The 12,571-nt window shown below is 40.5% G+C and overlaps 1 protein-coding gene across 3 annotated transcripts in view; it reads left to right on the top strand.

Moving 5' to 3' along the window:
• Positions 1-12,571, top strand: part of TRIO (trio Rho guanine nucleotide exchange factor) — a 4,034,553-nt gene that overhangs the window by 1,615,633 nt on the left and 2,406,349 nt on the right. For all 3 annotated transcript variants that reach the window (XM_078687660.1, XM_078687659.1, XM_078687661.1), the window contains exons 22-23: positions 11,146-11,340; positions 11,622-11,737. In XM_078687660.1, coding sequence (XP_078543786.1) covers positions 11,146-11,340; positions 11,622-11,737 — 311 coding nt within the window. The remainder of the gene's footprint in view (positions 1-11,145; positions 11,341-11,621; positions 11,738-12,571) is intronic.

The following is a 12,571-nucleotide window of genomic DNA, read 5'->3' as shown; positions in this document are numbered from 1 at the left end:
AACGGTATGTCATATAGTCTTATTAATTTTTACAATAATCTATCTCCTGCAGAATGTGTCAAAACTGTGTCCGCAATTTCACTTTTTGTAGGCGAACAACGAGCTAAGCACTCATTAGCTATGTATAATGTAATTTGGGGAGGGGATTTCAATGTACAATTGTGCTCTCATTATAAGAAATCTGATTGTGGCCTCTTAGATGAAAACGATTGCCCTATGACACACTTCACTCATTCCCCTGTAGGAGAATCTTTCAATGATTGTTTAATGTCGTTGGAATTGACTTATGCCAACGAACTTGTAGATCCTCCCGTGGAATTTAACCCTACTTTCCACGGCAGGGGATGTTTTAGTACCATAGATTTTATACTTTGTTCATATTCCTTAAAGGGTACACTTTCCCAGTTTAGTACAGGATCAGAAATTTCAGGTGATCATTTCCCCAACACATTAGTACTAAGGCTAGCTATGAGTGTTCCCCACCCAACAAAGAATAGCCTACTGACCCAAAAGTAATTGTCTATGAATAAAACTAACGGCTATTCCGTGAAATGGTCAAGGATAGATCCAGCAGTAACATCAAGCTCTGTGATCTCTAAAGCACTCCCATCGATAAATACATGTCTTGATGAGGTATCCTCCCCAGAGCAAATTATTTCCAGTTTCGGGGAAATCTTGAAAGTCATTCAGAAGGTTCTATTTCGAACCTGTAAACCGGGCAGCCATACGGAACCAGGCTGGTTTAATACGGCATGCCGGAAAGCTTTAAACGCCCTAAAGAAAGAGCTCCATAATCCAATTAGAGACCAATCTAAAATAACTAAATTAAGATCTGAATTCAAGCAGGCCCAAACAAGCTGTAAAAAAGACAACAAAAACAAACTATGGGCCCAATTACATGAGAGCTGCAATAGCAAGGACAGCTCTCTATTCTGGAAAGTAGTAAAATCACCTTTTCTACTTGAGGGTAGCTCACATCAACATCTGGATGTAGCTGTGTCTGCGGACGAGTGGGTGACACACTTTTCTAAAATCTTTAGTGACCCCCCTCGTCAAGCACCGCGCATCCTATTCCAGCGAGCGAACCTCATAAAAAAGGGGTCTATCCAATTGACCTCCACTTCACTCTTGGTGAGGTCATAAGCGCACTATCCTCTTCAAAAACTGGAAAGGCCCCTGGTCCAGATGGTGCCCCTTTAGATATATTCCTATTAAACATCGATTTATGGTCTCCAATAATTACCCAACTAATGGCGGCAGTTCTAAATAACGGCCTTTTGGACTCTTGGTCCTCCTCCATACTGCTCCCAATTTTCAAAAAAGGTGAGAGAAATAACCCCGCCTGCTACAGGCCCATCTCCCTCCTGGATTCACTGGGTAAAGTCGCGGGCCGCCTAATTCTGGATCGATCACAGTGTTGGGCGGCAGAAAAGAACATCATCACGGACCTACAGTATGGATTCCGGGAGGGACTGGGCACTGTTGAACAGGCCCTAAACCTGACACTCCTAATAGGGAAGTATGTTGGGGTAAAACGGGGCAACCTATTCATGGTCTACGTCGACCTCAGCGCGGCGTTTGATTGTGTAATCCACGCCAAGCTGTGGTCTATCTTGGACGAGTTGGGTGTTGATCCACCCCTTATCAAGTTCTTGCGCGAGCTTTATACTGACGCCTCGGCTTGCGTAAGATTTGGTACGGGTGGGGAGTTAACACCCTCTTTTCCAATAAACCGTGGAGTAAGGCAGGGCTGTGTCCTGGCTCCCTTTCTATTCAATTTATACACCAATGGCCTGGAAGCAGCCATGCTAGAAGGGAGCCAGGATTTACCTACCATCAATCAGCGCCCTATTCCAGCACTTCTCTACGCCGACGATTCCGTAATTTTTGCCCGGACCTTAGTACAACTTCAGAAGCAGCTGGACAAATACTGTAACTTCATGCTTTCCCTTGGCTTAAAGGTGAATAAGACCAAGACCTTTGTCATGCAAACAGGGCCCAAAGTAAAAAGCTCCAAACATCTTTGCATTGAGCAATCAAAACTGGAACGCGTTAGGGAATACCCTTACCTGGGCATCCTAATAGACGACCAGTTAACATGGAAAAGGGCGACGGTAACGAGGAAATTGCTTTACCAACGAGCAACTTCTGCCCTCGTCTCTCTTTCGAGAAAAATGGGTAAACCAACTCCCCCTGTGTTGCTCAAAATCCATCAAGCTAAATGCCTGAGCATCGCCACATACGGAGCCGGTGTATGGGGCTATGTAAACACCCCTGAATTACAAAAAATTCAAAACGGCTTTGTCAAATACCTGCTGGCCCTCCCACGGAGTGCCCCCACTTACGGTTGCCACATAGAGCTTGGGAAAGACTACTTAACTGATTACATCAAATGTCAACCAATGCTCCTATGGCACCGTATCTGGACAAAGCCTCAGTGCCACCTTACACGTGCCCTGATTTCAGAATGTCTCGAGATGCCGTCCTGGAAAAACATCCCATGGTTGGCGTACCTGGTCAACTTTTTGAAAGATCTTGACCTTATACAGTACGCCATTGAGCCCTCAACAATCAATGAGATGAGTAGACAATCTCTGAAACATCATTGTCTTAATCATTTAAGGGAACTCCGTATGTCTGGAGAAATATCGAAGCAATCCAACGCTCATATTTTGATGGCCCAAGTGTCCTCAGGCACACAGCCCTATTTATCATATCACATATCCAATCATGAAAAGTACCTATTAACCAGGTTGCGTTTTAATCTGTTTTTTCGATTGGTCACTTTCCCAAATACGCTAAACTGGTCCCATGAATTGGAAAAATGTCCATGTGATAAAGTCTCCCCTCAATCAACCATGCATGTAGTACTGTTTTGTCACTATTATGCTGTAGCACGCAGGCGTTGGGTCTTACCATTGTTACGTCAAATGGGGTTGAGGACCTGTCGCCCGGCGTTTCTAGCTTTACAGCAGCTTGATACACAATATGTGGCAAAGAATCTAGCACTGTTTTTGAAATTTTGTATAACTACCCGTAAAGCTCTAGAAACGAACCCTAGCTGAATTTTATGAATACCTGTACTAACTTTCTAAACGGACTAAAAGTGTATTTTCCTAATGTATTAATAACAACTGTGATTTTATGATGAAATGTTTATATATGATGTACTTTTTATGATTAATATAATGGTTAATCGAATAAAAGATTTGAACTGAACTGAACTGAACTGACTTATTGATTTGCATTGACCGTCTCTGTGATACTGGCCGACTGTGCTCTTGCTGGCCTGCAATTGTATTTGCCTTATGTCACAATAAAGGTTTAAAAAAAAAAAAAAAAAGAACAGTGTTACTGCCGCCACTTGCTGGAAGAAAGGAGAACAGGTTCTTATCCATCGACCTGGTCAAACCACATTATGAGGCCGATAATAAGTAGTAGGCCCAGTGGACTCCAAAGTTGTAGCAGAAGACCAAATCTTGCTACTAGTCAAGAGGTTCAAACTGAGAGACACATCACCTTTGAAGAATCTGCAGTGCGAAAAGAAGGACTAAGCAATAAAAGCTATGGAACTTGTGCCTCTTGAGACCCAAATAACAGTTCGTCAAGAAACTCCTGTCTACAATGATGTAGCATCTGACTATACTAATATGACAAAGGATCCAGAAGCTCCAGCGATTTCGAGTAATCCTGATGCAATACCAACAATTGACAGAACTGCCTCTGGCTATTTCATTAACTTTGATATGTTTTTCGAGGATCCCAGTGAGCCTGAAATCACGCCAGCAAATAAAACTTTAAAGAACAAGTAACAGAACTTTTTCAGCAACTTGAAAAAACGTATCTGGTTTCACCAAGGGTTGAATTTTGGATTGTCCTAGGCATACTTTTTCTCCTACTTTGGCTAATCCTGGTATTTACTTTGGGGATGCTGATAAATGGAAAATATAGTAAAATGGACACAGCAAGTAAGAACATCAACTTGCTCCTGAAGCCACACAAATCATGTCATCGTGAACAAAGAGACTTGACATCACTGAACATCACAGCCATTCCTATACCTGGGTGTATAGCGTGGGACAGAACTGATTATGACATCTTTGGCCCTGCAGAGCTCTTGAAGGTTCTACATCAGTTCAAGGTTTCCTTGAGTGACTTTGTTTCACCCAGCACATTCTCTGATGATTGGGGCTTTGAGACTGTTAATAATATGATGTCAGACTTAGAGATGTCTGCAAAATTTACAAAACATGAATACTTAGAAGATTAATCAGATTATGCACTAATGTACTGTTATAATCACTATAGTCATTATAATTTGCACAAATCTGCAAACCCTTTAATCAATGGGAACATTGTCCAACGCCACTAAAGGGTAGCTCAAAAACATTCTAAGATAAATGTCCATACTTCTCAGGTTTCAATACCACAAATCCGGAAATGTTTTACTTTAAAAATGTTAATAAAACAGGAATGAAAAGTATGTTGACTAATGCCAAACAAATTTATTCTGCAGCCTTTTATGCCCAGCTGTCCTCATTAGGTTTCGAACTTTTGGAGTGACAACATAGAAACAAAAACTCTCTGGAGCTCAAAAGACTGGCAGGTGCAGGGAATAGAAGCTTTATTTCGAGTCTGCATAATCCCTGAACAAATAATGTTTTTGAAACAGACATCCTGCCTTGGCCTGGCCAAGATAAAAGATTTGAACAAACTGTCCATACCTACACCTACACCTGATAGTCAAAACACTTCAGAGGGAGGGGTTGAAGTAAAAATTATTTTACTTAAAAACAGAACTGATCCTGATTGGAAACATTGGTTAATCTGGCCCACAGACATGAATAACTGTCAAGATAGATTTCTGAACAAGACACAAGGGTGTACAGTAACGAGGCCAGATCCAAGATATGTCCAGAGACAACATCCAGGGATAGTAACAACATACAGTGTAGGAAAACTGTGCCTTGAGTGACTACAAAAATCTACACTTTACAGAGGTTAAACAACACTTATCTTTACCTAAAGATGGCGTTGATTTAAGGGACTTCTTAAAGGTCCTACGAAACGACGTCATAAACGTTTTATATACGCAGGTATATATGCCATTTATAATGAAGCTTGGATAATCGACACAGTCCTAGACTGCAGAAAGAATACGAGAAATTGATCGTATTAGTTTAGAGAAAGCACTCTCTGTAGTTGACAATGAGTTAACGACCCTGTCATCCTGAATTTATTCTTTGGATAGCATAGTATTCTCTGCCATAGACATAATGCAACAGGACTTGCTCATGCTACAGCATGGACTTTCGCAATTACGTTAAATAATGCTTTTAAGCTGGATGTTCCAAAATCTTCGTTCTGGATATGTGCCATGGTGTCTAATCATCACCACGTCATTGTTTTCTGTATTTAACCTTACAGATAAACTAATCACTCTGGCACAAAGAGGAGCAGACTATACAGTGCTGAGCATTGAAAAACTGGAAAAATTACCATTAACTGTTCCAGAAAAACCTGCAACAGAATGGCTAATACACGAGATAATCACACTGCCTGTCACAATTTTCAATACAGTTTGAAACATATACCAGTGGCCGTGTATGAAAGGTTGGGTAAGGAATACATAAAGTCAACCTGGGTTTTACCATACACTCACAGATGTTGGAGTGGGGGAAAATAAGTATTTTTTTGTGGTACACAATGTAAAAGCGCACTAAGCGGTACACTTTTATGTCAGGGTATTAATTTACATGGAGCCTGTGATGGTTCTTCGGCCAACTTATCCTGCCACCTGCAAGGTTCTCTAGCAGCAGTGATAGATCCAATTTTTAGGCAGCTTTCTAACGGGAGCTCTATAATGTTGAATGATTACAGCTAATGTGCCATGTTTGCAGGAATAGCCTCTCTCGTAACTGTGTCAGCCAGGGTCACTTGTTGTATGCAAGTATTGTTTCCTAAAGCTAAGACAGACGGGGAGTCGCCGTTTGGCCTTCACTGAACATCTCTTCTATTCGAATTGATACTTTAAGCAGAATGAAAGCCATTCTTTTACAAAAAACAGTGCCACTGACATCGTCCAAAGAGGCGTATGAAATACAAGTTGCAAGGTCCTCTGCAGAGATACATGCCCTTTTATCCACAAAGTGGCCCGTACATTTCGTAGAAATGTTAGGTCATATCTTAAACAAGTCTCATACGAGTGGTATTGTACATGTATTTAAGACAGTTTTTTCGGGACTGTTAGCACCCTTTGAAGCAGTCCGCAGCATTTTTCCAAACTTCGTGCACTCTGTGTTCGGGGGTCTGCCTCTCAATTTGGGACTCGTAGCAGGAATACTATTCTTGTTCCTTCTGCTCCTATATGGCAAGTCCGGTCATCAGCGACACCCAGATTACCATAGAGAACACTCTCCTAGCAATGAAGTGTTGTGAACGCATGATACAGGTTCTGGGCCTGGCTCGTTTAAGAGACCTGAATAGCACATCATTCCTACCAATCTGGCAAGATTGCATTTTACCTGTTCTACGATGCCTGCTATGTGGAGAAGAATGTGTGTTGGACATCTGTCTAACACTTCCATCAGCGCTTCCAACGGATGTTGATACCTTGCTTGGTTCAGTAATGGCCCAAGCATTGTGTTGCCCCCAGCGGCTACCAATCCTGATGACTGCATTCATTGAGATCTCACAGACAAAATCTTTCGACGGTGAGATACGTGGATCATCAGGCACACGGGTACCTTCATAGTAACAAAAGAAGAGAGTAAGGGATTTTCCACGGAGGTGGAAGGAGATACCCCTGATCCCCTGGACCTTCAACTATATAAACAACAAAAGGAGTATCACCATTGGACCAAGTCCATGGTCCCAAATGGGAAGTAGGGAGATGGAGAAGTAACAAAAGAAAAGATTTCTCTTTTGTTAGAAGATCCCTCACTCACCAACCTGGTTGGTGACATGCTTCATCATCCGGGTCCCATCCGGATAGCCGAGTGCCATCCGGGTGTGCTGCGACACCTGACTACAGTGGAGCGGGTTTTTTTGTGAATGGAGTGCAAAAAAAGGTGATGTTAAAAATTGTCCAGGTATAACTTCCAAGAAATGTTTTTTATTCTGAAGCTACTGGACAATGTTAAAATCAATTGTGGGATACTTCTGTTGGTTTAAATGACCAGCTGTACCTATATGATTGTGAAATAAGGTCTACATGTTTCAACCTGTGATAGAATCTACCAGGTTTTAGTCGGGACCAAGTGCGTGGAACCTGGGCTGTATACACACTCTATCGTGTACCCAACCCTCGATTCCAGAGACCTAACTGTATATTTGCAGTAGGTGTCCTCACAGCCTAGTTAGGCGAGGAAAAAACGGAGAAACTCAAGATATGAGTTTCATGTGCTTCACGGGGGCAAAAGGATAGGTCTGTTCTGCGTGAAACTAATTAGTTTCAGCAGAAGGAAGAAGGCCGTTGTGCCTATACGTCATCCTGATCTCCCCGGCAGGTACCTTCTCTATCTCCGACAAACATTGCTAATGCGGCTAACGCTGACGGAGATGCTTCACATTTTTGTGCTATCGGCTTACTTAATGAAGTGGTCCAACTTTCATCTACTGTGGTAGACTATTTCTTTGCCAGATTAGAAGACTTGATGTTTTCTCCTAACAACGAGAATGATTTTTGAAGTTAGCACACAGCGTTCTATGGGACTATGTATTCGACCATCACTTTTCAAAACAAAACAACCAAATTTAGAACTCTATTTTTCTTCGATTCAACTTTTTCCAAAATTAAACTTTTTGGGCACAAAGTAATCTGCTTAAAGTAGTACTATTCTTAGAGAACAAGAATTATTTGAAATACTTCCAAGAGACAATATTTGAACTTGTCCACAACAAAAACAGTTTATATATTCTGTCATGGAATGGTCTTGATCTTTCTTCTGTATTTAAGAGCCATTTCATAAATGTTATTTCATGCCTCATTCTGATAAGCATTTTCTAATGTCTCATTACATGCTTTGAATGAAAATATTGCTTTTTAAATGCGAACAGCGTAAATGCTCATCTTTCATGTACAACCATTTTGAATGCATTTTATGTATTTTGGAATGGATTTTTACACATCATGCTTTAGATATGTTTAAAATGCTTAGAATTTAGTAATATCGAACATAATAAAGTGGAGTGGGTGTTGTGTAGCATTTTAGAATCCAAGCAGAATTTACCGATTCATGCCCTTATATAGGTATAATTTACATTGCCCTTATATAGACATAGAAATCATACCCATATTTAGACATAACCCATCCAGTCCAAATACAGGCATGGCTACTTCCACTAGTTCCAAAAAGTCACAACAATTTCTTGGAAAACTCGGCTTCAGCAGTCAGGGACATCCCCTTGCTTGAATATTGATTTGTCCTAGAAATCATGGAGTTTTCAAAGAACTACCATTCACTTGAGGTTCTTTGATGACATTATTATGTCCGACTTTACGTCAAACTAGGCACCTTCAAGGTATAAATATGCCTACACTTGCCCTAGCAAAGACATGGTGAGGCGAAGCAGCTCGACTATCTACTTGCCCGACTCTGCTTGCTACAGCAAGTGCCGAAGGAAGCCGACCCTCCAGCTGATGCACCGATCGAGACGCTGTCCTTTCTCTCACTGAGAATCCAGTTCCAGTGTTTCCAACCTCCCCTCGCGGGATGTTGGGAAATCGAGTACCGAGACAGAGATACCAGACTTCCTTCATTCTAAAACCACGGTACGGAGCTGATTAGACCCTAAGAGAAATCTTGGATAGATTCTTGTCAAAGAAAACTAAACCTATGCTACATCTCACTTACTTCTTCCCTCGTACTAGACTTAGGTTAGGTACATTGGGGTAGCCGTATTTTAGAAGCACCAGTTGAGTACGTTTTAGCCTTTGTTATTTATGTATGTATTTATCTATGGTTTAGAAACCATACAATGCTTTTACAGTATTATTTTATAATACTCTTCTTACTGTACGCATTATACTTTGCAACCAGTATTACAATTGTAGCAGTTAATTTTACCTGCCTGAGAAAGAAGACTGCTCAATAAATCTTTTTATTGAAAATGCCCGTCTCTCTATTTCTCTGCACCTCTTCTTGCTCCTTGTAGCCACCCCTTCTCCGTGTTGCTTCTTGCCCATCCCATCCACCGCTTCTTCATGTTGTTTCTTGCCCTTCCCACCCACTGCTTCTCCATGTTGCTTTTCCCCCTCCCAGCCACCCCTTTTTCATGATTTGTCCAGGTTGTTCCTTACACCAGAACCCCTACCCCTCCCTTTAACGTTGCTTCCCTGTACCCCCACCCCGTTCCCCCATCCTTGCTTGACTCTCCTGCCAAACTGAAAAAAAAACTTGACACAGTACCTGCTCTCTTGCCATGTTATTACAGTGTTTTTTTCTAACTTTACTTTCGATCATGCTGCTCAGCCATTCTGCTGTGTAACATGCCTAAAAGTCATGGAAAAGCTAATAGCTCTTGCATTTGCCAGACCTATTCGTTTTGCCAATGCTTGTTAAATCTTTGTTATCCTTAATCCACAATGTAATACAGGATTTGCTCTTACATCTAAATATTCACAAATTTTACTGTATTGCAACATTCATATAGTGATTACTACCCCAGTGTAGGGCACTGAAGCTCTTGCTTACATTATTAACACACTACACCATGTAGAGTCTTTAATTGGAAGTGTGTTGTCTTTGTTTTGATCCTGTGTGGGCAGTGTTTCTCTACTGTACGTGATTGCCATCAAGTTGTGGTTATCATGGTTAAGGATATAGCGCTTAGCAGTGTGGTGAATGAAGAAGTGGTAGAGAGTCTCACAGCTTATGATTTTTAGTATACTGGCAGCTTTTAGCAGCTCCACATTTTCTAATAGGGTATTTCTTAAGACCATAGTCCACTTACCGCGTTACTTCACTAGGTAGCCCATACTGAGATATTTTTTTCATGTTTACCGTTCTTAGTAGGCATCGTATGGCGGGAGAAATGGTGTTGAGATCTATTGGGATGTACTTGCGAAAGATCATCCTGTATCTGTCATTGTGAGCTGTCAAAAACTGGTCATAGTATATGTAACCTGTTGGGACCTGCCGTAATGGACTAAAATTAAAGTGCTCTGTTGGCTATTGGCAGAGCTCTTCAATTATGTCATACTAGTTCAGTTGGTGATGGTTGGTTTAATGCTGTGAACCGGTACACTACTGAGAGATGGCCCATGACTGTTAGCAATTTTGTCTTATTTAAGTGTAAGACTGTCGTTCAACATAAGGGAATTATTAAACAGCCTGTATGAACAACAATCAACTGCCCGGCTACTGAGTGTTATGGTATTAGTGCTAGAGTGGTCCAGGAGGGTTATATATTGTATTGTAGTTGCAGCATACAACACTTACTGTCATTGGCCATCCATTAAAGCATTTTATGCCACATATCACATGGCCTTTCAACCCTAGGTTAGATTTGTTTTTTCTACACTGGCTGTTATTGGGATCAGTCTTGTACTGGTAAGGAAAACATTATGTGCATTTACTGAAGTTTTTATTTGGTAGGTTAAATTAATAGGAGTTAGGCATGATCTTTAGTGGGAGACGGTGGTATGGCAATTCATGTACATGTTAGTGGCATTGATAGATGAGCAACAGAGGATTAGTTACTGTTCTGACACAGGGGTATGGCCTTTTAAAGATTAGGTTGTGATCTTTGAAATGCAGTCTGGACAATTGCAGAAATACAATATTTGGTATTAGGGCAAAATGTTATTTGCATTAGAGCAAGCTCTGCTCCGAGAGAGAGAGAGAGATGTTTCCTCAAGCCTTCTGAATCTAAAAAGTACAGTCTGGATACCCAAACTGCTTTATGTCCTGTGGTGTATTGAAGTAGATAAAGTGGCAACAAACGCATGTGCAATGTTTTGAAATTAATTAATGTTTATTAGTTTAACTGTATATGGTATACTAAGCTTGCATTCATAGTATTGTTTTTAATGCAGTTAGTGTAAAAGTAATGTGATATGTTTTACTATGAAAAACGTTCATATTATCTGGTTCATTTGATAAGTGTATTCCCTTTAAAATTAGTTCATCTTTATTTGTCCAGCAAACCAAAGAAAGGGTGAAACTGTTGATACAGTTGTCCGATGGCTTTTGTGAAAAGGGACATGCTCATTCAGCGGAAATTAAAAAATGTGTGACTGTAGTGGACAAGCGATATAGAGATTTCTCCCTGCGCATGGAGAAATACAGAACATCACTTGAGAAAGCACTAGGAATTTCTACAGACTCCAATAAATCAGTAAGTTGAGCACTTGTGTCATAATCATTGAAAAAGAGTTAAGATCCAATGCTGTGTACCTGTGCATATTATGGCAGTGTTGTTCACATGTATCTATTTAAGCAATCTTGCTGTACTGAAATTGTTGAGTTGTTGGGTTGCTGGTCAGAGTGTCAGAGCTTGTGCCTGTTAAATGTTTCCCCACCGCCCTGTTCACACCTTGCTTTCAAACTGTGATGAATTTGTTAAATTACTGTCCTGTTTTGAGCATGATTATGTTCTTTCTTTTCTGTCTAAAACAGAGCAAAAGTCTGCAGTTAGACATTATTCCAGCTAGTGCTCCTGGGTCTGATGTCAAGTTGCGTGATGCCACCCATGAACTCAATGAAGAAAAAAGAAAGTCTGCTCGCAGGAAAGAGTACGGGGTGCTTTCATACACTCTATTTACCATAATAACTAAGTTATTTTGCATTTTTGGGTGTGTTTGTGAGCCCCTAGCAAGAGCGTGCTTATTATTGTAGAGGTACACTGTGTATGTATTAACTGAGGAAAATGGATGTCCATATTGTTTGTAGGGGTTGTTTAAGCCTACGGAGTACAGTACCAAGCTTGGTCTGGATTGGCTTAGGTACGATTGCCTAAACGTGGTTCATCAAGAAAAAGAGTTTAGAAACAGGAGGTCACATTGTTAAGGCTTTTCTTTGAAAAGTGAAGGAATAGTGCAAAAAGTTAAAGAAAAAAACCTGCTTGACAATTATTGTGAAATGTCCAAACTGATGCATTAATGTTAAAGCAATACAGTTGTTCAAGTACCTGAAAGGGAAGTAAAATAATGGATTTTCAAAAAAAAACTTGCAAATGGTAATTAGCTCTTAAAGTTATTACCCGTTTGCAAACATTGTCTTAATGATCCTCATTTATTGATTCTAAATGAGCTTTAGCCAAGATACAGTGTTGCCTTGTCCTTAAGGTGGATAAAATAATATGTGGGAAGACGGGAGCATACACAAATTGGTTGTAGTGTTGATCCCTCTTTATCTGCATATGTTGTACAACTATTGAACCTATTTTGAATGTCTTATGAGTGGCTCCATTTCAATTTTGCCAAGTGTGCTTTTACAAAGGATACAAAAGCACTCTTATTTATTAGAAACTTGAAGTGTATGTGACAGGTACCCAGTTCCCAAGGATCATATCTTACTATGAATTAATTATTCCAGGTAATCAATCTGGGCCCCAAGTAGTGGCTGTA

The sequence above is a fragment of the Lissotriton helveticus genome, chromosome 4_1 (assembly GCF_964261635.1).
Source record: "Lissotriton helveticus chromosome 4_1, aLisHel1.1, whole genome shotgun sequence".
NCBI lineage: Eukaryota > Metazoa > Chordata > Amphibia > Caudata > Salamandridae > Lissotriton > Lissotriton helveticus.
The sequence above is the reverse complement of the archived record's forward strand: the minus strand, read 5'-3'. Positions and strand labels throughout refer to the sequence as shown.